Source organism: Moschus berezovskii, chromosome 5, assembly GCF_049115385.1.
Source record: "Moschus berezovskii isolate FMDL1 chromosome 5, NW_MosBer_1.0, whole genome shotgun sequence".
In the NCBI taxonomy this organism is placed as follows: domain Eukaryota; kingdom Metazoa; phylum Chordata; class Mammalia; order Artiodactyla; family Moschidae; genus Moschus; species Moschus berezovskii.
The window spans coordinates 81,314,026-81,341,508 of NC_142464.1; the positions used below are offsets into that span (position 1 = coordinate 81,314,026).

Here is a 27,483-nt window from a genome sequence, read left to right on the forward strand (position 1 = left end):
TATTTTGTTGTGCATCAAACAGAAAAGCATCTTCCTTCAAACTCTGCCTAGTCAGACTTGGCCTGCTTGTACCACTTTGCTTCGCACAGGTGATGACGTCGCAGAACAGTTGGGCGTTTACCCATCTTGATATCCATTGCCTCCTTTTTCTTTGTGTGCTGATCTGGTGGTGGTTTCAGTTTCAGAAACAAGGCATGTTATTCAACGCTTCCTAGGATATAAACAGAAACTACTTCTGTTTCAACTAGAGTCCAAAGATACTTGTTCCTTCAAGTCCCATTTTATGTCTTAGGAAGCCTTAGGAGACTGAAAGTGGAGTCTTCTGAGCATTCCAAATATCTGCTTAGAAATAGCATGTAATAAAAGGGACCTTATTAATACACTGGTGTTTTCACTTCACTACGTGAGTGGCCACAAGAAAACTAAGTTAAATGTCTTGATTATTCTGACTGTAAATTCTGTCATGTGATACTGGAATATGGGCTACTAAATATATGTGGCAATGAAAAGTATGTGTATGTATATACATGCATACACACAGAGATATAAAGTAGGACTTCTTTGTGCCCCTATGTCATTTTCAAATTATGATAACATTATGCTAATTTAGCACTGATCGAAGCTATCAAGAGAAATACATCACTGTTGCAAGAAGTTGACACTTAGACGCAGTGTTGTGAGGTCAGATGGATTTGGACCCTCTTGGTCAGAAAGATTTAGATGGCCTTTATTGAGCGTGAACATTGACTTCCAACAGAGAGGCAATCAATGCCAGAGTTGAGGAGTCGGCAGTATTAAAGCTTAAAAGAACTGTTTGGCCCAATTAATAGATCTCAAATGACTCCTCTTTCTAGTTGCGGGGCATGCCCATTCATTACCCTTCTCAAAGTAATGAAACTCAGTCCATGATATCAGTGTCACTCTCTTCTTGCCTTGCTTACAGGTCACTTTCTTATTAAACAGGTGTGAGGCAGACACACTGGCATGCCTACCCAAGTTAGTGTTCATTTTATGCTGCCCAGGATAGCATTCAGTTTAGACTTAACAAGTATTTCTTGTGATCATACTGGTCTGTCCTTGTTAATGAAGTGCTGCTGTGTTTAAACATACCTGCTAAAACTTCACAGGGCTTTTTGAAAGTTTTTCCTCCTTTACCAGAGTAAGAAATGTGGTGCTGCCTTTCTGTTTAACATAATCTGTGGTGGCATCTAAACAAGAGACCCTCTTCTATGAATGATTTATTATGGCATACTTTTTGAGCTCTCAGAATAGTCTTTTGGTAAGAGTGACAGATATTTATTCCTTCTGAATATAAAGCCCACTACAAAAATAATTGTTAGTAAATTTATGATTTTAGGATTCTGTTAAACTTCTGTAGTGAAGGATAATCAACTCTTAGGTTACAGAATTTTGATGAAATATATACATCAATGAAAATTTTGACCCAAGGCACAAGAGAAATTTCCAGTTCTCTATTTAGTCATTGTAATTGCTAGTTGTTGTTATCATCAAACAGTACTAAGCAACTGAAACCTCAATTCAAATAAATTGTCATTGTCAAATGAAGTGTAAACACCTATGTTAACTTCCTAGTAACCATTTCTTCTTTTGGACAGGTCTTTAACTCATGACATATATACTTTGTGTATATATATGTGTGTGTGTACATTTATAAAAAACCAATATGGATACATCCATTCACTGTGGCACATTTTAAAATAAAAGAATCTAGCATTGAGTATGGATTAGATTAAGATGTTTGGGGGTATTGGCATTTTGCAGAGGCATCCTGCTAGTATTACATCTAAGAATTTTCTAAACTGAGCATCTGAAATTACCTCTTGCCCCTTCCTCCAAAGCTAGAAAGTTAAACTAAGGTACTGAGAGAACAAAGTTTTCACTGAAAATTCGTCATGTGGATACCTGTACATAACAAAATTGAAGAGTAAACATTTTTAAGTTTTGGCTTTTGAGGAAAAAAAAGCTGACACCTTTATTGCCTTTGAAGAAGGGGATCACTCAGGAGCTCTGTTGGGCAGGCTTCGCGCTGCACAAATGGCGCTGGCTTAGCGGATGGCACTTCCAAGACTACTTCGGAAACTGCTAATCTTAAAAATAAGCTTTCTGAAACCTGTTCATTCGTTTCTTTCAAACCTGTTCGAAACTTGGATCTGATGAAGGAAAGCTGGCTTAGCACATTAAGATAGTTTTGTTAGATTGTGGACCATACTAAAGAGTGCTGCTGCTGCTAAGTCGCGTCAGTGGTGTCAGACTCTGTGCCACCGACAGCAGCCCAACAGGCTCCTCTGTCCCTGGGATTCTCCAGGCAAGAATACTGGAATGGGTTGCCATTTCCTTCTCCAGTGCATGAAAGTGAAGTCGCTCAGTCATGTCCGACTCTTAGCGACCCCATGGACTGTAGCCTACCAGGCTCCTCCATCCATGGGATTCCCCAGGCAAGAATACTGGAGTGGGTTGCCATTGCCTTCTCCACTAAAGAGTGCAGTTGAACGAAATAATAAAAAGGACCATCCGTCTTCTCACACCACCATACTTCTCACACCACATTTGCAGAGCCCCGTGGGTATCTAATTTACTTTGTATTCGATCATTGGGACAACAGTTTTGTTTAGTTGTGGTTTTAATGCCTGGTTTTACCAGTAGCTGTGATCCTGGCAGACTAGTCTCCAGAGCAGTTTTTTTAAGCGAAATGTAACATTTAATAGAAGGGAACCAGTCACATTCCTTTTTTCCTTAAGCCTCCTGGACAGCGGCTTTAGATGCTGCTGGTGGACTTAAACAGGACGGGTGAGGAGGGGAGAGATATCCAACTTCACCCTCCAGACTTGCTATTAACCAGGGGAAGGCAGGAAACCCTGGGGCTCTCAGGACTCCTCAGGACGCCTTCTCCAGCGTTCTGGTCGAAGACACACGGGTTGGGAGGAGGCCGGGGAAGTGAGAGGCTGAGATGGGCGGGCGAGAAAGGCCTTTCTGCTACAACCTCGCCGGTCCGAGCGCATCTTGCCGTGGCGCGCGCTTCCGAGGAAGCGACACCTGGGGACGGTTTTCCTGCTTCACCGGTCTTTCCCAGCTCCCGCGGCCGGGTCTCCGGGTCCCCTGGCTGGGCTCAACCCCTTCTCTAGCTCCCTCTCTCTTAGTCTCTTCAACCTGTCTCCCACCCCCGGCTCGGCGAGTCTGCTGAGCGCAGCCCGCTGGCCGGCGAGCGCGCGCAGGATGCCCACGCTGCAGCCCGGGGTGGGGGGGGCGCGGCGGTTCCCGCGGGGGCGGGGAACGCCACGTGGCCCGCGGCCCCCCAGGCGCGGCCCCCACGCCGGCCGGGACCCCGCCCCGCAGCTCCGGCGCGCGGGCGTGCGGGAGGAGGGAAGGAAACCCGGCTGGTGGGATGGAGCGGGGGAAAGGAAAGAGGGAGAAGGGAAAGGAGCCGGAGAAAAGGAAAATTCAGCAAAAAGGAAAGGAGGAGAAAAACAAAAAGAAGGTGGAGAAGGAGAAAATTAAGGAGAAAGAAAAGGGGAAGGAGGAGAAAATTAAGGAAAAGAACGGGAAGGAGGAGAAAATTAAGCCGAAAGAAAAGGGGAAGGAGGAGAAAATTAAGGAAAAGGAGAACGGGAAGGAGAAAAAAAAGGGGAAGGAGGAGAAAATTAAGGAAAAGGAGAACGGGAAAGAGGAGAATAGTAAGAGAAATGAGGATGAAAAGAGGCAAGAGCGGGAGAAGGAGAAAGAAAAGGAGCAATTCAAGGAAAAAGAGAAAGCGAAGGACAACAGCACGTTGATAAAAATCCCGCTGGCGCCGCTGGTAAGAGACCGCCGCCTCGGACCCTCACCCGAGGCCATTGTCCCGGGTTTCGCCGGCTTTGTTACGTGCGAGACCCTCGGTGGGCTCGCGCCGGAAGGAGTCCGGTCTCGTTTGCCGGCTTTGTATCCGCGGATGGCATCGGAATGCGCCAGACTTCGAACGACCCTTCTCCCCAGCCGCTCGCCCACTCACCCCTAACCCCGACCCTGTGTCCAGGTCTAGTGTTGAAGAGGACACCTTGCTGATGTTCACAGCAGTGCTGGGAACAGCCTTTTTTCCAGCCCCGTCTCTGGCCGGCGCCGGACACTGGCCCCCAGACCCTCACCACACATGCTCTCTGTTCCAGTCTTTTCTGTTTGGGGAGGGTGGGGGGTGGGGTGGGTACAGGTTTCTTGAATTTGTGCCGGATGTGTTTTGGGACTGCCTGAACCTTTTCTGTGGGCGCTCTGGTTGCTATTACTTACATTGTTTTTAGATCACCAGGACCCAGAAGAGAGGGTCACAGAGGTTTAACTGAGAGGCCTCAGAAACCAGCCTTCGTAGTCATAAAAGGACAAATAGTATGATTCTACTCAGATGGTTTACCTAGTGTATTCAAAATCATAGTCAAACAGCAGAATGTTGGGGCCTGGGGGATCGGGGGGTGAAGAGTTTAATGAGTGCAGTTTGTTTTACAAGAGGAATCGTTATGGGTGGTGGTTGCACGGTATTATGAATGCAGTCGATATCATTCTGGGTTTAAAAATGGTTAAGATGGTAAATTTCGTGTTGTGTACGACTGTGTGTGACCCGTGGATGGTGTCCCGTCAGGCTCCTCTATTCTGCAGACAAGAATAATGGAGTGGATTGCCATGCTTTTCTCCAGGGCATCTTCCCGACCCAGGGATGGAACCCACATCTCTTATATCCCCTACATTGGCATATGGGTCCTTTATAACTAGCACCACCTGGGAGGCCCTTTATGTTGTGTACTTCGCCACAATTTAAAAACTGGGGGAGAAGAAAAAAAATAAGCATTGTTTAGCTCAACTTAGTGGGCTCTGTACTCCTGGAGTTCCTGGGCTCAGAGCTACTTTCTGGTTCTAAACAATATGAATTATTAATAGAGATTTGATCTCTGGTAAAATAGCCAAAGAATTGATGCTTTCAAACTGTGGTGTTGGAGAAGACTTTTAAGAGTCCCTTGGACTGCAAGGAGATCAAACCAGTCAATCCTGAAGGAAATCAACCCTGAATATTCGTTGGAAGGACTAATGCTGAAGCTGAAGTTCCATTACTTTAGCCACCTGATATGAAGAGCTGACTCATTGGAAAAGACCCTGATGCTGGGAAAGATTGAAGGCAAAAGAAGTCACAGAGGATGAGATGGTTGTATAGCATCACCAACTCAATGGACTTGTTACAGCAAACTCGGAAATAAGACGGGAAAGTCTGGTGTGCTACAGTCCATGGGATTGCAAAGAGTTGGTTACAACTTTGAGACTGAACACACAAAACAGACTGTATAGATTCACTTATAGTTAAAGGAATAACTTTTAACAAGTAACAGTGGTGTTGAATCACATTTCATATCTGAACTCTTGGTTTACAGTAACCCCAGCTTTTCTTAAGAGATTATAAACATGAGGAAGCTTGTAGTTTAGACTAAAAAGTGGGCAAAATGTAAAGCATCACTGACCGCAGAATTTCTAAATAGGGTCAGGTTAGTGGCAGCGATGTGATTGGAAAGGGAGTAGGGAATGATTTTTAGTCACAAAATTTATAAGATCCAAGATACCATTATTTTAGGTACCATAGAGAAAGGAAAAAAAATGCTTCCAGCCAAAATATGACATACCATAGATTGTAAAGCCCTCATTTCAGAGATGTTAAAATGTGAAAAAAGAAATCTTGGAACTGATATGTTGGGGTGGCCCAAGTGTGGGGCCATTGGTGGAGATAATGAGGGGACACAGTCTACACATTGCAGCCATTTCTTGGTCACCATTGCTTTAAAGCATTCATTTAAAACCATCCAATGACACCCCCTTACAGCAGCATCTAGTCCCTTTTCCTTACCATGACTCTGAGAATGACACTAGAACATTTAGATGCAGGTGGAAGAGAATGGGGAGGAAGTGGGGATGGATATAGGAAACACCTATGGAAGTACCATTTGCTTTAAGAGCTGTCAAGAATTCACTCCAGTAACAAACATTTACTTTAAAAAATTCTGTTAACTCACCAGACAGGTTTCATAAATGATTCCCCGTACATAAGTCTCTATTACAGCAGACCTTAAAACATCTTATTTTTACACAGATCTTCTATATTACAGACAGGAGGGACACGGGATAGATGTATAGTGCTGTTGAGGATCACTTTTTTTTAAACAGAAATCTAGTCTAAGGCTTCCCTGGTGGCTCAGACGGTAAAGAATCTACCTGCAATGTGGGAGACCTGGGTTCGATCCCTGGGTCAGGAAGATCCCTTGGAGAAGGAAATGGCAACCCAGTCCGGTATTCGTGTCTGGAGAATCCCATGGACAGAGGAGGCTGGCGGGCTACAGTCCATAGGGTCACGAAGAGTCAGACGTGACTAAAGCGACTTAGCATGCAGTCTGTGTCTAATGTCAACATTTAGTGTTCAAGCAAAAATGTATAAGATTATTATTTTTAAACCAATGCCCTTGAAGATGTGTATAAGGTGGTTTTTTTTCCCCATATATGAGAAACCTCTTTGGTAAGCTGTTTGAGAAATAGAATTCCTGTGAACAGTCTGACTGGGTTGCTCATTTATTAGTATTTACATTGAAGTTTGTGCACTAAAAGCCACCTTTCTGAGCACTCTGAACTTTGTTTCTCTCTTCATACCAGTCTGTCCTTCTTGTCCCTCAAACACTTGTCATAAAAATTTCAAAGGCTGGTATGCTGGTGGAATACTTCTTCCTAAAGTTTACATCTAGTTCATCAGGTTTTAACATGAGATTTTAATATGACTGGAACTAGTTTGATAATTTTTATAGTCTTTGCCTTTTCATTTAATAATGTTTATATTAAAAAGTACAAAAGAGAGTAACCTTGCCCTAAGAACTTTTAATCTATGATTCAATTTGGGGAGACACGACAGATTAATATGAGACCTTAGATGCTTACATGCCAAGTGGCAGAGTCAATGCGTGGACCAAAAAGTTCCCAAGACCACAAACAACAAATTGAATTCTCGTAGTCTCCAATGGACATGAACTAGGGAAACCAACTGAAGTGTGAAAATTGGCCCTGGAAATATGGCACCTCCTATAAATCCTGATATATATAAAGTATTTATTTGATAAATTGACCAGGAGTTGGAAGATGGAGAGGGGGTATACAGTTAATACCACATAAGTAATGACTGATTATATAAAATACAAACAGTTTGTTCTAGACCTATTAAATTTTTTTGCAAAGTTTTATTCTGGTTTACAATTTCACAAATATTGGCAAGCGCACTTCCCAGAGCCAAGAAAACAAGACCCTGATAGCATAGCTTTATTGCCTTATCTTTTGTTTCACAGGAGAAAAATAAGCAGATCCTAGTGCTGGGCCTGGATGGGGCAGGAAAGACCAGTATTCTCCACTTTCTGGCTTTAAACCAAGTCCAGCGCAGTGTGGCCCCCACCCAAGGTTTCAACGCAGTGTGCATCAGCACTGAGGACCACCGGATGGAGTTCCTGGAGAGTAAGCGCTCTTTCTCAGTGGTTCTGGGGGTAGCTAATAGCTTATATAGCCACATGATTGTCAAACCTTAAGCCAGATGCGATGTTGTCAACATCACATGGGGGTCCTTATGAAATGAATGATAAAATGAATATGAAATGATGATAGGTCCTTATGAAAAGAAACCCTGGGTCAAATTTTCCTAGACTTTTAGAATGCATATGTAGATGAATGCTAGGGTGCAATGTGGGTAAAATCACTTTCTGTTCTTTTTATTTTCTCCTTTTTCCAGTGGTGGTGATAAAAGGGAGTTGAGAGGAAGGATTTAGCACCCTCTCCTTTAACAGCCTCCCTCCTTCTTACTACCCCTCCCCATAAAAATCCAATCTAAGTAAATATAGTGTGCTCCCTTCTCGAAAATGCAAATATTCACAAACCTCTTAGGACCAGATCACAACATATATACTCTTGTAATCAGATCACAACCCAGAAGCCCCTACTCTACAGTAATTCTGGAGTCATTGCCTCTCAGAATATTGCTGTTTCCCAAAGTTGTATCAGATCCTCTTGTCTTCTCTTTATACTTTCCCAAATGTATCTCTCTAGCCAAACATACCCAAATGTCACCTGACGTTTCTACCTGGCTATCTCATCGGCCTCTCAAACCTAACATTGTCCAAGCAGATGCTTGATATAGCTCCATATCTGTTCCTGTCCTTGTAATCCGCTGATCAGTAAATGTCTCCTTACCCAACAAGATGCTCAAGCCAGAGGACCAGGCATTTTCTGTACCCCCACCTCCAATATGCAAGGAAAATGCTATGAATTTTTGTTTTCATCCAGTTGTGAAGAGAAAATGGTGGGCAGAGAAACTGTTAAACCTGTAGGCAAATCTTTCTGATAAAAGCATTATTAGGAATAGAGATTTCAATTTTCTCAGAAGCTATAGAAATAATATTTTTAATGAAATAGATGGCTAAGAAAAGACTCTCAGAATATAAAAAGTGGAAAAGGGTGGGGCGGAGAAGGGAAGGAAAGGAAAGAGAAAAAAAAAAAAGAAAGGAAGATAGGAAGGAAAAAGAAAAGATTCCAATTAAGGGGGAAAATGGACAGATCTGTTGGAGTGAGGAGTTTTAACATATGTTTGTCAATTATTAATGGAATCAAGGAGAAAAAAAACTGCAGAGAGTATATAATGTTTGAACGCAGTCAACCAGTTTGATCTAATGAACAGTATAAAATTGTCCAATTAGACAATTTTAGCTTCATCCAAAAGTTAAAATTCACATTCTTCTCAAATCCCGATGGAACAGTAACCAAACATGGACCACTTCCTGGGCCATACAGCAAGTCTTAATGGCGTTTTCAAAGAGGCATCATATAAACTGTGTTCTCTATTTTACCGTTAAATTAGAAGTTAATATCTAGGGACTTCCCTGGTGGTCCAGTGGTTAAGAATCCACCTTCCAGTACAGGAGATATGGGTTTGATCCCTGGTCAGGGAAGTAAGATCCCACATGCCACGGGACAACAGAGCCCATGTGCCATAACTACTAAGCCCAGGTTCTGGGGCCCTCACTCCACCACTGGAGTGTAGCCTGTGCGACACAGTGGAGATCCCCCACACCACAACTAAGACCTGATGCAGCCAACAATAAGTAAATGAATAATTTTTTCCAGTTCTGCGCCCTCCCCATTTAATATTTTTTAAAAAGAATTTAATAACTAAAATATAACAATTCCTAGTAAAATGTCATGGTGTTGGCCAAAAAAATGGGAAACAACATGACCATGCCTGTTTAAGCTCATGTGTTAAAGCCATATGAATTACTTAGATTACATTCTTTTAAAAAATTATAACACAAAATACTTCGAAGAATGACCAGCCTGGCTCTCTGTACAAAGAAAAACAAAGGAAAGGCAAATAAAGACCCTTTCCTGTTAGTTCTTGAAATGTTTTTGTTATGTGCCCATAACAGTGGTCTGCATACTTTTTCTGCAAAGGGCTCAAGAGTAGATAACGTAGACTTTGTGGCCACATGATCTCTGTGCTGCTACTCAATACTGCGAAAGCAACCCGGGACCATGTGTGAACAAACCTGCATGTCTGTGTTGTCACACAGCTTTGCTTATACTGAAATCCAACTGTGATATAATGTTCATGTGTTACAAAATGGTATTCTTTTTTTTCCCAAATGTTTAAACATGTAAAATCCACTTTTTGTTCACGGGCTGTACAAAAACAGGCAGTGAGCCAGGTTTAGACTGTGGGCCATCGTTCGTCAACTTCTGTCCCAGGAGAAAGATAAAAACTGAATTCATTGTGTCTCTATTATTACCATTCCAAAAAGTTTCTTCTGGGAAGCATCAGCAGAATGAAATAACCCAAAGACATTTTTTTTCTGAGGCAAGTATTCTTGAATACCCACAGGATCATATTAACTTTTAGTGCAAGATTAAAGAAAGGAAATTAGATTTGGGGTTTTGACAAAGGAAAAAAGTTGTGCAAGAGAGGCTAGCCAATGACATTTAAATTAATCCATTTAAGACATTTTAGAGAAACGTGTTTAACCCACCACCCTGAATTCTTTTAGTAGACTACTCCTGCTTACTGATCCATACTTGATAGACATGCACTGGCTGTCATGACTGCTCTGTATAACAGATCAAGAGGCATCCACTGTGGTACCAATTTGCAATGTAGGACACCTGAGTTTGATCCCTGGGTTGGAAAGATCCCCTGGAGAAGGAAATGGCAACCCACTCCAGTATTCTTGCTTGGGAAATCCCATGGACAGAGGAGACTGGCAGGCTACACAGTCCGTGGGGTCGTAAGAGTTGGACCCGACTTAGTGACTAAACTACCACCATGCTGGTCCTTTGTGTTCCAGAACTTAATGAACCACTTGTGGAAGGTGAATATCCCCACCAATTATTTCCCCAGAAACATTGCTCTGGTTGTGCTCAGCATTGGGTCTAGTCTCACAGCAGTCTTTTTATCAGAAGACCTGCCAGTGTTGAGAAATTATCAAAATGTGCCTTACTTGGCTGCCTCGATGGACTCTTCTGAGATGTGTGTGTGTGTGTGTGTGTGTGTGTGTGTGTCTTCTTCCTTTGCTTTTCTTTGTAGTTGGCGGCAGCGAACCTTTCCGTTCCTATTGGGAAATGTACCTGTCCAAGGGCTTGCTATTGGTGTTTGTGGTGGATTCAGCAGACCACAAAAGATTACCTGAAGCCAAGAAATACCTTCATCAACTAATTGGAACAAACCCAGTCCTTCCTCTGGTTGTATTTGCAAACAAACAGGTAAAAAAATCTGTGCAAATATAAAGTGTACTCAATATTTTTTTTATTAATGCAGTAAATAGAAATATTTACTTCTTGAATTTGATCTTTTAAATTTATTTTTTAAATTTTATTTTTTTGAATTGGAGTATAATTGTTTTACAGTGTTGTGTTAGTTTCTGCTAACAGATGTGAATCAGTCGTAATGCACAGATACCTGCTCCCTCTTGGACCTTGCTCCCACCCCGCTAGGTCATCACAGAGCACTGAGTTGAGCTTCCTGTGCTTTATAGCAGGTTCCCATTAGCTATCTATTTTTCACATAGTAGTGTATATTTGTTGTTGTTCTTTAGTCACTAAATCGTCCTGCTCTTGTGCTACACCATGGACTGTTGTAGCCTGCCAGACTCCTCTGATGGGATTTCCTAGGCAAGAATACTGGAGCAGGTTGCCATTTCCTTCTCCAGGGGATCTTACCCACCCAGGGATTGAACCCACGCTTCCTGCATTGGCAGGTAGATTCTTTACCAATGAGCCCCCTGGGAAGCCTGGTAATGTATATATGTCAGTCCTAATCACCCAATTCATCCTGCGCTCTCCTTCCCCCTATATGTCCTCAAGTCCATTTTCTCCCTCTGAGTCTCTGTTCCTGCCTTGGAAATAGATTCATCTGTACCATTTTCTCAGATTCCACATGTGTGTGTTAATATATGATGTTTTTCTCTTTCTGACATACTTTACTCTGTATGACAGACTCTAGGACCATCCACATCTCTACAGATGACCCAAAGTAACATCTGCTTTTCAGAGCTAAATATTCAATAATATGCTGTATGTTCATTTCAATTTATACTATTAGGTCTACTGGAGTATACAGCCAGCCCTCCTTATCTGTGATTCAACCAGCCATGAATCAGGGGGAAAAAAATTCCGTAAAGTTTCAGAAAGTAAAACTCATGTTTGCCACATGTGGGCAACTGTTTTCATAGCATTTACCTTGTATTAGATATTATAAGTAGTCTAGAGTCTATGGGGTCACACAGAGTCGGACACGACTGACGTGACTTAGCAGCAGCAGCAGCAGAGATGATTAAAGTATGTGGGAGGATGTGCATAGGTTATATGCAAAAATGACACCATTTTATATAAGGGGCTTGAGCAGATTCTGATGTCTTCTAGGGTCCTACAACCTATCCCCCCACAGATACCAAGTAAAAGTGAAAGTGTTAATTGCTCAGTCGTGTCTGAATGCTTTTTGACCCTATAGACTGTAGCCTGCCAAGCTCCTATGTCCATGGAATTCTCCAGGCAAGAACACTGGAATGGATTGCCATTCCGTTCTCCAGGGAATCTTCCCAGCCCATCCCAGGGATGGAACCCAGGTCTTCCTCATTGTAGGCAGATTCTTTACTGTCTGAGCCACCAGGAAAGCCCACAGCTGTAAATTCCTTCAGAACAGAGACTGTCATTCACCTTTGTGTTCCATGTGAAACCTAGTATACCACCTTGTATATAGTAGGAATTCAATAAATATCTGTTAACTTTAATTAAATAAACATTTACTGACTGTTGAATTGATTTCAACAAAATCTTTGAGTGCTTACTATGTATCATGGGCTTCCCTGGTGGCTCAGATGGTAAAGAATTTGAGAGACCTGGGTTTGATCCCTGGATTGGGAAGATCCCCTGGAGAAGAGAATGGCAACCCATTCCAGTATTCTTGTCTGGAGAATCCCTTGGATAGAGGAGCATGGCAGGCTACAGTCCATGGGGTTGCAAAGAGTCTGACATGACTAAGCAACTAACACACACACACACACATACTGTGTGTCAGTATACAGAAGTAGTTTTAGATTAGCTAGCCTGACCTGAATTTCACACACATGCATTAAAGTATTAAATACTCATGAAGAAATGGAAACCTTGTGCAGTATTGGTGGGGATGTCAAATGGTGCAGCCACTATGAAAAACACTATGGCAGTTCCTTAAGAAATTAAAAATAGAATTTTCATATAGTCCAGCAGTTCCACTTCTGGGTATATTACCAATAGAATTGAAAGCAGGAACACAAACAGATGTTTGCACACCCATGCTCATAGCAGAATGCCAGAAGGTAGAAGCAACCCAAGTGCCCGTCCACGCATGAATGGATAAACAAAATGTGGTGTATACATACAGTTTATATTATTCAGACTTAAATGTGTCAGGAAATTCTGACATATGCTACACCATGGATGAACTTTAAGGACATTATGCTAAGTGAAATAAGCCAGTCTCAAAAGGACAAATACTGTATGATTACACTTTTATGAGGTCCCCTAGAGCAGTTAAGGGCTTCCCTGGTGGCTCAGATGGTTAAAGAATCCACCTGCAATGTGGGAGACCTGGGTTCAATCCCTGGGTTGGGAAGATCCCTTGGAGGAGGGAATGGCAACCCAGTCCAATATTCTTGCCTGGAGAATTCCCAGGGACAGAGGAATCTGGCAGGCTACAGTCCATGGAGTCGCAGAGTCGGACATGACTGAGTGACTAAGAACAGAGCAGTTAAAATCAGAGAGACAAAAATTAGTAGTTGCCAAGGGCTGGGGGAGGGGGAAATGGGAAGCTGTTGTTTAATGGGTACAGAGTGTCAGTTTTACAAGTTGAAGAGTTCTGAAGATGGTGTACAATAATGTGAATTTACTTAACTGTACACCAAACTGTCCACTTCAAAATGGCTAATATGGAAAATTTTGTTATGTGTATCTTACTACAGTAAAAGAAATTTAAAAAAACATTAAACATCTATAGCATTGTGCAAGCATACCTAATTTTATCACACTTCACTTTGTTGTGCTTTGCAGATATTGTGATTTTTACAAATTGAAGCTTTGTGGCAACCCTGCATGGGGCAAGTCTATAGGCGCCATTTTCCCAACTACTTTTTCTCACTTTATGTCTCTGTGTTGCCTTTTGGTAATTCTTGCAATATTTACAACTTTTAGAATTATTATATTTGTTTTGATGATCTCTGATCAGCGACCTTTGATGTTACTATTGTAAAAAGATTATGACTTGCTGAAGGCTCGGATGATGGTTAGCATATTTTTAGCAATAAGGTATTTTTTAATTAAGGTATGTACATATTTTTAGACATAATGCTATCACACACTTAATAGATTACAGTAGCGTTAAAGTAACTTTTCTATGTACCAAGAGACCAAAAAAATTCATGTGACTTGCTTTATTGTGGTATTCACTTTATCACAGTAGTCTGGAACCAAATTTGCAGTGTCTCTGAAGTGTGCTTGTAATGCTGTAGCCTCTCTCTCTCAATTGCCAAGCTAATCAGTCACAAGAGAGCTCAGTTCCTACCCTTTCTCCCACTCCTATGAGTGAGTGTTTATGGAAGTAAAATAAATCATTATAATGATGATCTAAAGGTAGGAACCTATATTAAAGTTCAGCATAAATTCTAGTCCAGCAGATTATTTTTTAAAAAGTCTGGAGGTTTTTTTTTTTAATGAGCATCTTAAGTACCACAAACTATGAAGATTTAGATGATCATGGTAAATATAAGTGAGCTGTATAGTATTGCATTGCATGAATATACCACCACTTTACCATTTTCTTGTTGGGCATTTGGGTTATTTCCAATTTTTCATTGTTGTAAAGAGTTCTATAGTGAATCTTCATGTATGTGTCTTTTCATAGATGTGTACCAACAGTTCCCTAGTGTGTGAAGAATTGCTTGATTTGGAGATTTGTACTTTGTGGCTCAGCTGGTAAAGAATCTGCCTGTAATGTGGAAGACCGGGGTTCGATCCCTGGGTTGGGCAGATCCCCTGGAGAAAGGAAAGGCTACCCACTCCAGTATTCTGGCCTGGAGAATTCCAAGGACTGTATAGTGTCTGGGGTTTGCAAAGAGTCAGACACGACTGAGAGCCTTTCACTTTTCTTTCACATATTCAGTTTTACTAGATATTGCCAAGTTGCTTTCCAAAGATATTGAACCAATTTATTCTTCCTACCAGCAGTATATGACAGTTTTTATAGCTCTACACCCTTGTTAATACTTGGTTTGTCAAACTTTCATTTTTGCCAGTCTCATGAGAATGAAATTTTATCTTATTATTCTAATTTGCATTTCCTTAATTACTAGTGAGCCTGAACATTTTTTTCAGATGTTCACTGGTTATTAGTTTCAAATGAGTTTCATTCTTTGAAGCAGATTTCCATATCTGTGAATTAGCTTTTAATATCTTTCCCCAAATTCCTATTGGGGTGTTTATCTTTTCTCATTTGAGTTGTAGGAGTCTTTCATATCTTTTGGAAAAATAATCCTATTTCTGTTACATGCATTACAAATATCTTCTCTAGCAACCTATTCCAGAGAAGGCAATAGCACCCCACTCCAGTACTCTTGCTTGGAGAATCCCATGGACGGAGGAGCTTGGTAGGCTGCAGTCCATGGGGTTGCTGAGAGTTGGACACGACCGGGCGACTTCACTTTCACTTTTCACTTTCATGCATTGGAGAAGGAAATGGCAACCCACTCCAGTGTTCTTGCCTGGAGAATCCCAGGGACGGGGGAGCCTGGTGGGCTGCCGTCTCTGGGGTCGCACAGAATCGGACATGACTGAAGCAACTTAACAGCAGCAGCAACCTATTGTTAACATTTTACTTTGTTATGGTTCTCTTTTTAATTCACAGGTTTTCATTTTTAACAGTCCAATTTATCGATACTTTCCTTTGTGGTTTATATCTTTTCATCAAATTGAATAAACAGGACCATTTGGTGTCGAATTTATAACTTTTACTGGGGTTTAATAATAAAAGGTTTGGATATTCTCAGACAGTAAAGAATCTGCCTGCAATGCAGGAGACCTGGGTTCGATCCCTGGGTCCAGAAGATCCCCTGGAGAAGGGAATAGCAACCCACTCCAGTATTCTTGCCTGAATTCCATGGACAGAGGAGCCTGGTGGGACACAGTCCCTGGGGTCACAAAGAGTTGGACTCAACTGAGCAGCTAACACACATTCTAGTTTAAGGTCATCTTGGTTATTATTCCTTGATCAAAGTAACTTAAGCTTTTAGATGACTCATTGTTTCAAGTTATTACATATATATTTTTTTAATTTTTATTGGAAGCTAATTATTTTACAATATGATATTGGTTGGTTTTGCCATACATTGACATGAATCCGCCCTGGGTATACATGAGTTCCCCCTCCCGAACCCCCCTCCCACCTCCCTTCTCTCCTTATCCTCCCTCTGGGTCATCCCCGCATACCTACCCCGAGCATCCTGTAACATGCATTGACCCTGAGCTGGTGATTCGTTTCACATATGATAATATACATGTTTCAATGCCATTCTCCCAAACTATCCCACCCTCACCCTCTCCCACAGAGTCCCAAAGACTGTTCTATACATCTGTGTCTCTTTTGCTGTCTTGTATACAGGGTTATCATTTGCATCTTTCTAAATTCCATATATATGCGTTAGTATATTGTATTGGTGTTTTTCTTTCTGGCTTACTACACTCTGTATAATAGGCTCTAGTTTCATCCACCTCGTTAGAACTGGTTCAAATGCATTCTTTTTAATGGCTGAGTAATACTCCATTGTGGATATGTACCAAAGCTTTCTTATCCATTTGTCTGCAGATGGACATCTAGGTTGCTTCCATGTCCTGGCTATTATAAACAGTGCTGCAATGAACATTGGAGTACATGTGTCTCTTCCAGTTCTGGTTTCCTCGGTGTGTATGCCCAGGAGTGCAATTGCTGGATCATATGGCAGTTCTATTTCCAGTTTTTTGAGGAATCTCCACACTGTTCTCCATAGTGGCTGTACTAGTTTGCATTCCCACCAACAGTGTAAGAGGGTTCCCTTCTTTCCACACCCTCTTTAGCATTTATTGCATGTAGACTTTTGGATAGCAGCCATTCTGACTGGTGTGAAATGGTATCTCATTGTGGTTTTGATTTGCATCTCTCTGATTATGAGGGATGTTGAGCATTTTTTCATGTGTTTGTTAGCCATCTTTATGTCTTCTTTGGAGAAATGTCTGTTTAGTTCTTTGCCCATTTTTTGATTGGGTCATTTATTTTTCTGGAATTGAGCTGCAGGAGCTGCTTGTATATTTTGGAGATTAATCCTTTATCCGTTGCTTCATTTGCTATTATTTTCTCCCATTCTGAAGGCTGTCTTTTCACCTTGCTTATAGTTATAGTTTCCTTTGCTGTGCAGAAGCTTTTGGTTTTAATTAGGTCCCATTTGTTTATTTTTGCTTTTATTTCCAATATTCTGGGAGGTGGGTCTTGGAGGATCCTGCTGTGATTTATGTCAGAGAGTGTTTTGCCTACATTCTCCCCTAGGAGTTTTAGTTTCTGGTCTTACATTTAGCTCTCTAATCCATTTTGAGTTTATTTTGGTGTATGGTGTTAGGAAGTGTTCTAGTTTCATTCTTTTACAAGTGGCTGACCAGTTTTCCCAGCACCACTTGTCAAAGAGACTGTCTTTTCTCCATTTTATATTCTTGCCTCCTTTGTCAAAGAGAAGGTGTCCATAGGTGCGTGGATTTATCTCTGGGCTTTCTATTTTGTTCCATTGATCTATATTTCTGTCTTTATGCCAGTACCATACTGTCTTGATGACTGTGGCTTTGTAGTAGAGCCTGAAGTCCGGCAGGTTGATTCCTCCAGTTCCATTTTTCTTCCTCAAGATTGCTTTGGCTATTCGAGGTTTTTTGTAGTTCCATACAAATTGTGAGATTATTTGTTCTAGTTCTGTGAAAAATATCGTTGGTAGCTTGATAGGGATTGCATTGAATGTATAAATTACTTTGGGTAGTATACTCATTTTTACAATATTTATTCTTCCAATCCACGAACATGGTATATTTTTCCATCTATTAGTGTCCTCTTTGATTACTTTCACTAGTGTTTTATAGTTTTCTATGTACAAGTCTTTTGTTTCCTTAGGTAGATATATTCCTAAGTATTTAATTCTTTTCGTTGCAACAGTGAATGGAATAGTTTCCTTAATTTCTCTTTCTATTTTCTCATTATTAGTGTATAGGAATGCAGGTGATTTCTGTGTGTTGATTTTTATATCCTGCAACTTTACTGTATTCATTGCTTAGCCCTAGTAGTTTTCTGGTAGAGTCTTTAGGGTTTTCTGTGTAGAGGATCATGTCATCAGCAAACAGTGAAAGTTTTACTTCTTCTTTTCCAATTTGTATTCCTTTTATGTCTTTTTCTGCTCTGATTGCTGTAGCCAAAACTTCCAGAACTATGTTGAATAGTAGTGGTGAGAGTGGGCACCCTTGTTCCTGACTTTAGGGGAAATGCTTTCAGTTTTTCACCATTGAGGATAATGTTTGCTGTGGGTTTGTCATATATAGCTTTTATTATGTTGAGATATGTCCCTTCTATTCCCACTTTCTGGAGGGTTTTTATCATAAATGGATGTTGAATTTTGTCGAAGGCTTTCTCTGCATCTATTGAGATAATCATATGATTTTTATTTTTCAGTTTGTTAATGTAGTGTATTACGTTAATTGATTTGTGGATATTGAAGAATCCTTGCATTCCTGGGATAAAGCCCACTTGGTCATGATGTGTGATCTTCTTAATGTGTTGTTGGATTCTGATTGCTAGAATTTTGTTAAGGATTTTTGCATCTATGTTCATCAGTGATATTGGCCTGTAGTTTTCTTTTTTTGTGGGATCTTTGCCAGGTTTTGGGATTAGGGTGATGGTGGCCTCATAGAATGAGTTTGGAAGTTTCCCTTCCTCAGCAATTTTCTGGAAGAGTTTGAGTAGAATAGGTGTTAGCTCTTCTCTAAATTTTTGGTAGAATTCAGCTGTGAAGCCGTCTGGACCTGGGCTTTTGTTTGCTGGAAGATTTCTGATTACAGCCTCTAGTTCCGTGCTTGTGATGGGTCTGTTCAGATTTTCTATTTCTTCCTGGTTCAGTTTTGGCAAGGTGTACTTTTCTAGGAATTTGTCCATTTCTTCCAAGTTATTCATTTTATTGCCATTTAATTGCTGATAGTATTCTCTAATAATCCTTTGTATTTCTGTGCTGTCGGTTGTGATCTCTCCATTTTCATTTCTAATTTTATTGATTTGGTTCTTCTCCCTTTGTTTCTTGATGAGTCTGGCTAGTGGTTTGTCAATTTTATTTACCTTCTCAAAGAACCAGCTTTTGGCTTTGTTGATTTTTTGCTATGGTCTCTTTTGTTTCTTTTGCATTTATCTCTGCCCTAATTTTTATGATTTCTTTCCTTCTACTAACCCTGGGGTTCTTCATTTCTTCCTTTTCTAGTTTCTTTAGATGTAGAGTTAGGTTATTTAGTTGACTTTTTTCTTGTTTCTTGAGGTGTGCCTGTATTGCTGTGAACTTCCCCCTTAGCACTGCTTTTACAGTGTCCCAGAGGTTTTGGGTTGTTGTGTTTTCATTTTCATTCATTTCTATGAATATTTTGATTTCTCCTATGATTTGTTCATTATTCAGCATCGTGTTGTTCAGCCTCCATATGTTGGCATTTTTAATGGTTTTTCTCCCATAATTGAGATCTAATCTTACTGCATTGTGGTCAGAAAAGATGCTTGGGATGATTTCAATTTTTTTGAACTTACCAAGGCTAGATTTATGGCCCAGGATGTGATCTATTCTGGAAAACGTTCCGTGTGCGCTTGAGAAAAAGGCGAGGTTACTGAGCGTCGTGGCAGCGGGTAAGAATTCCTCCCTGCCCCCTCCCCACCACACTCCCAAGACAAGACCCCAGTAATCCCACTCTCACCCAGGGCCCGTCATCTTCACCGTGGCCTGTCGGCCCCTGACCTCACTTCTTCCTTGCCTGAACCTCGCCACCGCTCCACTCGCCAGCTCTCCCCTCCCGTTTGCCCGTTGCAACGTTCTGAGGAGTCCTTTCTCCCCGACTGCCTCTCTCCAGCCAGATAGTTTCTCTGTTTCAGACTTGCTGCTCAGTTCTGCTCCAGTCGCCGGAGCACCCGCTCCGAAGGAAGATCAAGCTTCTGCAGGAAGCTCCAGGCCTAATGTCTTGATCGCTCAGTCTGGGCAAGAACGCAGTAACCAAACCTTTGTTAATCAGACCGGTGCGAAAACCGACCCTGGCAGTTCTGGAGCCGACCAGCGCCCCGAGAAAACCGACCCTGACAATTTGGAAGCCGAGCAGCGTGCCGCGAAAACTGGCCCTAACAATTCGGGTACTGAGAAGCTCCCCACGGAAACCCACTCTGATAAGTCAGGAGCCGACCAGCGCCCCGGGAAAACCGGCCCTGACAATTCGGGAGCCGAGCAGCAGCGCCCCGGAAAAACCGACCCAGACAATTCAGGAGCCGAGCAGCAGCACCCCGCGAAAACCAGCCCTGACAATTCGGGAGCCGAGCAGCAGCGCCCCGGAAAAACCGACCCAGATAATTCGGGAGCCGAGCAGCAGCACCCCGCGAAAACCAGCCCTGACAATTCGGGAGCCAAGCAGCACTCCACGAAAACCAGTCCTGACAATTCGGGAGCCGAGCAGCAGCACCCTGCGAAAACCGGCCCTGACAATTTGGGAGCCAAGTTGCGCCCTGGAAAAACCGACCCTGATAATTCGGGAGCGGAGCAGTGCCCCGCGAAAACCGACCCTGGAAATTCTCCCAGAGACCAATCCAACAAGTTGGACTCCAGCCCCTCTTCTGATAACAAGGAGTCCATCAAGCTTCATGTAAACACAGTAGCTGGCAAAGCTCTGCAGACTTCCAGAACTGAACCTGGGGAAAAAGTGCTGGCAGACCCTTCTTCTCCCCAGCAGGAAGGAGAAGGTAAGCCCTTAGAACTAACTGAAGATGTGGAGCCCAAGGAGACTGAGGAAGGGGATACAGAGCCAGAGGAAGATGCACCACCCAAAGAAGAGAAAGAAATGGTTGGCCCTGGCTCCAGGGAGAACCGTGAAGAGACACTTTCGAATACCTGGAGTAAGAAGGATGACCTTTATAAGGATAACCTTGAAAATGCCAGTGCAGAGAGCAGCCACTTTTTTGCATATCTGGTGACAGCCGCCATTCTCGTCGCTGCCCTCTATATCGCCTACCATAATAAGCGGAAGATTATAGCTTTCGTCCTGGAAGGAAAAAGATCCAAAGTTACACGGCGGCCAAAGGCCACTGACTACCAACGTTTGGACCAAAAGATTTGATTTTTTCTGTTCTTGAGAACCTTGCCCTCCCTGCTGATTTGTCTCTAAATCAAGAAGAATGAAGAGAAAAACACTGTGACCTAAGAAACACCCCCTCCTCCAGGGTTTGGCGGCAAGTCGGGGCTAGCAGAGATGGTGGGGAAGGGGGGTTGCTTTAGTTCTTGCACCTGCACTTTGGTGACCTTGTCCTCCTGTGTTCCCGTTATTTATGCTGGCTGTTATTTATGACAGTCTTCCAGGCTGTCCCCCTCTGAGTGTGAGTGGAGGAGCATGTGGCCACCCAGCTGTGACCAAAGGGAGATCCTGGCCCTGGGTAGGTGCCCTGCCGGGGGCCTTGGCTTGAAGGTGGTTAGCCCTTGAAAACACCATTGCACTCAACACTGTTTACCTTCGAGGGGCTAGGAGAAAGCTGCAGGTTAAGGCCCATTGTTGCCAAGGCCTTCTCCTTTGCGGTGATGTGTACCCCACAAAAGATACAGAAAGTGGCAACTGCTGATGGCCTGAGGGCTCCTGTGAACACGATTCTCTTCAAAGTCTCCAGCAGCAAACTGAAACAGCAGCTACAAAATGGGCTTTCTTGCCCTCGAGTCCAGCCTGCCCAGTGCAAGTTCTTCATGCTCTTCTGACAGTTTCATATCACTTAAGACAGAGTGAATCCACTTGCATTTGGTTGTACTGAGCAGAAAACTGAACTCGGGGATTCTGGGAGGAAAGCTTAAAGCCACTGTTCCCTGTCACAGATGTTTTAAAAATAACAGTTAACGATTATCGAAAAAAAGAAAAAGAAAAAGGCGAAATTCATTGTTTTGGGGTGAAATGTCCTATAGATATCTATTAGGTCTAACTGGTCTGTTGTATCATTTAAAGTTTGTGTTTCCATGTTAATTTTCTGTTTAGTTGATCTATCCACTAATTATTGCATTGTTGTTTATTTCCCCTTTCATACTTGTTAGTAATTGTCTTACATATTGTGGTGCTCCTATGTTGGGTGCATAAATATTTATAATTGTTGTATCTTCTTCTTGGATTGATCCTTTGATCATTATGTAATTTCCTTCTTTGTCTCTTTTCACAGCCTTTATTCTAAAGTCTATTTTATCTGATATGAGTATTGCTACTCCTGCTTTCTTTTGGTCTCTATTTGCATGGAATATCTTTTTCCAGCCCTTCACTTTCAGTCTGTATGTGTCCCTCGTTTTGAGGTGGGTCTCTTGCAGACAACATATATGGGGGTCTTGTTTTTGTATCCATTCAGCCAGCCTTTGTCTTTTGGTTGGGGCATTCAACCCATTTACGTTTAAGGTACTTATTGATAAGTATGATCCCATTGCCATTTTCTTTATTGCTTTGGGTTCGAATTTATACACCCTTTCTGTGTTTCCTGTCTAGAGAAGATCCTTTAGCATTTGTTGGAGAGCTGGTTTGGTGATGCTGAATTCTCTCAGCTTTTGCTTGTCTGTAAAGCTTTTGATTTCTCCTTCATATTTGAGTGAGATCCTTGCTAGGTACAGTAATCTGGGCTGTAGGTTATTTTTTTTCATCACTTTAAATATGTCTTGCCATTCCCTCCTGGCCTGAAGAGTTTCTGTTGAAAGATCAGCTGTTATCCCTATGGGAATCCCCTTGTGTGTTATTTGTTGCTTTTCCCTTGCTGCTTTTAAGATTTGTTCTTTGTGTTTGATCTTTGTTAATTTGATTACTATGTGTCTTGGAGTGTTTCACCTTGAGTTTATCCTATTGGGGACTCTCTGGGTTTCTTGGACTTGGGTGATTATTTCTTTCCCCATTTTAGGAAAGTTTTCAACTATGATCTCCTCAAGTATTCTCTCATGGTCTTTCTTTTTGTCTTCTTCTTCTGGGACTCCTATGATTCGAATGTTGGAGCGTTTAACATTGTCCCAGAGATCTCTAATATTGTCCTCATTTCTTTTAATTCTTTTTTCTTTTTTCCTCTCTGTATCATTTATTTCTACAATTCTATCTTCTAGCTCGCTTATCCTGTCTTCTGCCTCTGTTATTCTGTTTGTTCCCTCCAGAGTGTTTCTGATCTCATCTATTGCATTATTCATTGTATATTGACTCTTTTTTATTTCCTCTAAGTCCTTATTAAACCTTTCTTCCATCTTCTCAATCCTTTTCTCCAGGTTATTTATCTGTAACTCCATTTTGCTTTCAAGATTTTGAATCATTTTCACCATCAAAATTCGAAATTCTTTATCAGGTAGATTCCCTATATCTTCCTCTTTTGTTTTTGTTGGGCATTTATCTTGTTCCTTTACTTGCTGGATATTTCTCTGCCTCTTCATCTTGCTTATATTGCTTTGCTTGGGGTGGCCTTTCCCTCTTCTGGCAGTTTGTGGAGTTCTCTTTATTATGTAGTTTCCTCGCTGTGTGTGGTGTTGGACGGGTGACTGTCAAGGTTCCCTGGTTAGGGAAGCTTGTGTTGGTTGTTCTGGTGGGTGGAGCTGGGTTTCTTCTCTCTGGAGTGCAATGAAGTGTCCAGTAATGAGTTATGAGATGTCAGTGGGTTTGGAGTGACTTTGGGCAGCCTGTATATTGAAGCTCAGGGCTATTTTCCTGTGTTGCTGGAGAATTTGCGTGGTATGTCTTGCTCTAGAACTTGTTGACCCTTGGGTGGTTCTTGGTTTTAGTGTAGGTATGGAGGCATTTGATGAGCTCCTATCGATTAATGTTCCCTGGAGTCAGGAGTTCTCTGGTGTTCTCAGGATTCGGGCTTAAGCCTCTTGCCTCTGGTTTTTGGTCTTATTCTTGGGAGTAGTCTCTAGACTTCCCTATCTGTCATTTCCAAGGTGGTTCCCTCTGTTTTAGCTTCTGTTTGCTGGTCTCTTCAGTGTCTAATTTCTGCCCTGATACTAGAGGGCGAGTGGACACTTTTTAAGGCTCAGTTGTTCAGTCCTGTTCTGGGAAGGGAGGAATGCTGCAGACAAATATCTCTGGCGTCTGTGGGGAGTGCTCGTAGCGTCTCGGCCACACTGGGTTTGCCCCCGCTCACAGGGCGTGTGCTGTCCCAGTCTACACTGCACAGGCTCTAGGTTGCTCTGCCAGGAACTGTCCGAGGCTGGCGCTGGGTTGTATGCACTTCCCAGGTCTGAGCGTCTCAAGTTCAGTTTCTTGGGTACTCCACAAAGGCGCAGACTTGGTTGGGCCTGCGTTTTGTGCCTTCCCTGGTTGGAGCAGCTCAGGTGACCAGGTGTTTGGCAAGGACGGTCACTGTGACTTATCGCCTCCGCAGTCCCTGCCACTTGGTTTTCTGGGTGTACAACCGGCACACCTTCTCAGGCGGATATTGACTGGCCCGAGCCCAAGAAGTCTTGATTAGCAACAAGCCTGCCTGCAGTTTGTATCGGATGCCTTTCTGGGGCCGCGGTTGCCCCCTCCCGCTCTGGCTGCCCTCCCTTGTCTGTCCCGGCGGGGGATGGGGGATGGGCCGACCACAGCCGGCTCGCTCTGCTCAGTCCTTTGTTCTGTGAGCGGGACTGGCAGAGTCTTAGGTTAGAGCTTTCCGCCTTTTCGTGGGGAAGCTATCCCAGTCTGCTTTGCTATCCCCAGTTCTCTCAGATTGTTCTCCCGGCATTCAAGCCCAGTCCTCTCTCTAAACAGTTCAGCTGGCTCCTCCCTGCCCAGCCCCCACTTGCTAATGGCATATTTGGGCGTCTGCGCTGCTTCTCCACTGGGAGTTACCGTTTGGCGGGTAATCTGTGGGTTTTAATTGTTTCTTTTTCCTCCTGGTTATGTGGCCCTCTGAGGTTCCAAGGCTCGCCACAGATTCATCAGTGAGAGTGTTTCTTGGTGTTTGGAAACTTCTGTCTTTTTAAAGCCTCCCTTCCTGGGATGGAGCTCTGTCCTTACCTCTTTTGTCTCTCTTTTTATCTTTTATGTTTTTTCCTACCTCCTTTTGAAGACAATGGGCTCCTTTTCTGGGTGCCTGCTGTCCTCTGCCAGCATTCAGAAGTTGTTTTGTGGCGTTTACTCTGCGTTCAAATGTTCTTTTGATGAATTTGTGGGGGAGAGAGTGGTCTAGCCATCCTATTCTTCCGCCATCTTGTTCCTTTGTTACATAAATATTTTTTAAAAGTCATCTTACTATCGTTATTCTTTGAGTGATGACATCTATTAGGGCACAATTATTTGAGTGTGGAATACACCTGATATTTATCCCTGATGTTTTATCATTACAAGGAGCCCCTCCTCCCTTCCAACACCCTTCTATTTTCTTCCTCTCCAATTCCATTGGTGGCATTTCTTTTAACTTGAGACATTGTCCACATGTTACTAGCTTCATTAACACAATTGCAAAATTCACTGCATGCTCTAAGACTAAATGAATTCAGGTTTCAGACAGGCAATAAAGTAGAAGAACCAGAAAAGGTAATGATACCACATGAAGAAAACCTCACAGACTTACAAGAATTTGATTGGTTCATATTGGTACAAGAAAAAAATGACAATATTGTACTATTTTAAAACTTTGGGAGAACACCATGAAACAAAAAGCCAATTACAAATTCAGTGTTAAGAGTGAAAATGCTTAAACTTTTGCCAAAGACTTAAAAACTACTAAATCTGCATATGTATTTAGGAGAAGGAATATCAGAGGTTATTTGCCATAAGTAATTCTTGATGTGTGAGAAGCAAAGAAATATATTTCGATCTTAGCATGCAGCATAAACACATGCTTTTTGTCTCCTCATTTTAATCTCTCCCCTCTATGCCTCTTCGGATGGGTTTTCCTCCTTTAAACCTTCCCCACTTCTCCATCTCATCCTCTTTCCCTCCACCTGTCCCTTGCCTCTCAGCCATCTTCACCTACTACGCCATTTTCTAAACTTATTCCGTCCCTGATCCCTTCTCTGTCTCCCTCAGTCCCCCCAAATTTGATGTAAAACTTTTTGTTCAGTAGAAATAATTTTTGCAAAACTCACATTTGGCAAATGCTATAATCAATAAAATATTATATGGACAAAACCAATTAATTAATCAAGCTTCTATTGTAAAGACAAATTAAAATTAATCTTGGAGGGCTTCCCTGATTCTTCAGTGGAAAAGAATCTGCCTGCCAATGCAGGAGACACGGGTTCGATCCCTGATCCGGCAAGATCCCACATGTCAACGAGCCACTAAGTCTCAACTGTTGAACCTGTGCTCTAGAGCCAGGGAGCTGCAATTACTGAGCCCTTGCACTGCAACTGCTGAAGCCCGAGCTCTAGAGCCTGTGCTCTGCAATAAAAGAAGCCACTACGATGAAGCCCGAGTACCACAACTAGAGAGTAGCCCCCGCTCACCACAAATAGAGAAAAGCCCATGCAGCAACAAAGACCAAGCACAGCCAACAGTAAATAAATTATTAAGTTATTTTAAAAAATTAAAAAAATAAATCTTGGGAAAATTCAAACAAAAATGGAAAAACAAAACTAGAAGCAGATCGCACTGGTTAGGAAATTGATTAAGGTATTATATTGGCTTAACTTTGTTCCAGAAAATACTCTTTTGATAATAACTCATTAATGCCGATATAATTCCAATGAATATATTCAAACAGCCTTTAGGATCCTAGTAATGGGATTACAATATCCTCGATATTATAATGGAGGTGTGGTCATTGAGAGTAATGTATCTATCCAAAAATGTTGCAAAATAACCAACTTTTTCTCAATTCTTTTTCCATTCTTGTGAAGGATCTTGGAGCAGCCTATCACATTACAGATATCCATGAAGCTTTGGCATTATCTGAGGTGGGAAATGACAGGAAGATGTTCTTGTTTGGAACCCAGGTGACTGAGAATGGCTCAGAGATACCTTCCATCATGCAAGATGCTAGAGACCTAATTGGACACCTGGCTGCAGACATGAGTGATCAGGCATAGCCCACTGCGAGACTCACGATTTGGATGTCACCAGGGAATGTGACATGGCCGGCTGGAAGCCAAAATTTCCACTTTCAAATAAAAAATAAGCCATTTCCTATTTTCTCAATGCACAACACATATACACATATAAGATAATGTTAATTGATTAAAAGGATCTCTATTTAGATTTTGAACTTTAAAAGTATTGGTAAACAATGTATTTGGAGAGATTTGGATTTTTAATCAACAAAATTAAAATGAAAATTAGCAAGCATTCATCCCATTTGTAGTTTCTCAATGAAATGAGATTTACATGAAAATATTCTAATAACTTTCCTCTTTTCAAGTAAATCCAGGTGTCTTTCCTTTAAGTGGATCCATTTAACAATGTGGGAAAAGAAATCAGGATAGGGCAATAGGAAAAGTAAACACCATCAAAGTCACATCAAAATACAAATTAACAGCATTCAGAAAGAGTTAAGAAAGGCTTCTAAGAAACCAGCACTAACAGAACACCGTAGGGATTTGTGTTTCAACTTCTTGATATTTTTTTATATAGATAAGCTTTATCTTTCCTAGAAATATTTAAGAGTAATAACTCTGCTTACTTACAGATATGATACAAATCCAACTTTTAACCTTA

The 27,483-nt window shown here is 41.9% G+C and overlaps 2 protein-coding genes across 2 annotated transcripts; both read left to right on the forward strand.

Moving 5' to 3' along the window:
• The first annotated feature begins 3,266 nt into the window (after window positions 1-3,266).
• On the forward strand, window positions 3,267-27,483 carry ARL9 (ARF like GTPase 9). The gene is made up of 4 exons (XM_055434918.2): window positions 3,267-3,814; window positions 7,350-7,512; window positions 10,622-10,797; window positions 26,670-27,483. Exons 1-4 carry the CDS (start codon window positions 3,404-3,406, stop codon window positions 26,856-26,858), a joined length of 939 nt encoding a protein of 312 aa, XP_055290893.1. The 5' UTR covers window positions 3,267-3,403; the 3' UTR covers window positions 26,859-27,483.
• Window positions 19,564-21,743, forward strand: LOC148777861 (uncharacterized; the record flags this gene model as incomplete). Its single annotated transcript, XM_088836647.1, has 1 exon — window positions 19,564-21,743. A coding segment is annotated over one exon (1,410 nt), but the record flags the coding sequence as incomplete, so codon positions are not given.

Bases quoted from the DNA above. Each gene is read 5' to 3' on its own strand.
- ARL9 (XM_055434918.2), top strand. From the start codon at position 3,404: ATGGAGCGGGGGAAAGGAAAGAGGGAGAAGGGAAAGGAGCCGGAGAAA. The intron at 3,815-7,349 runs GTAAGAGACCGC...TTTGTTTCACAG, and splicing joins AAATCCCGCTGGCGCCGCTG to GAGAAAAATAAGCAGATCCT. The intron at 10,798-26,669 runs GTAAAAAAATCT...ATTCTTGTGAAG, and splicing joins TTGTATTTGCAAACAAACAG to GATCTTGGAGCAGCCTATCA.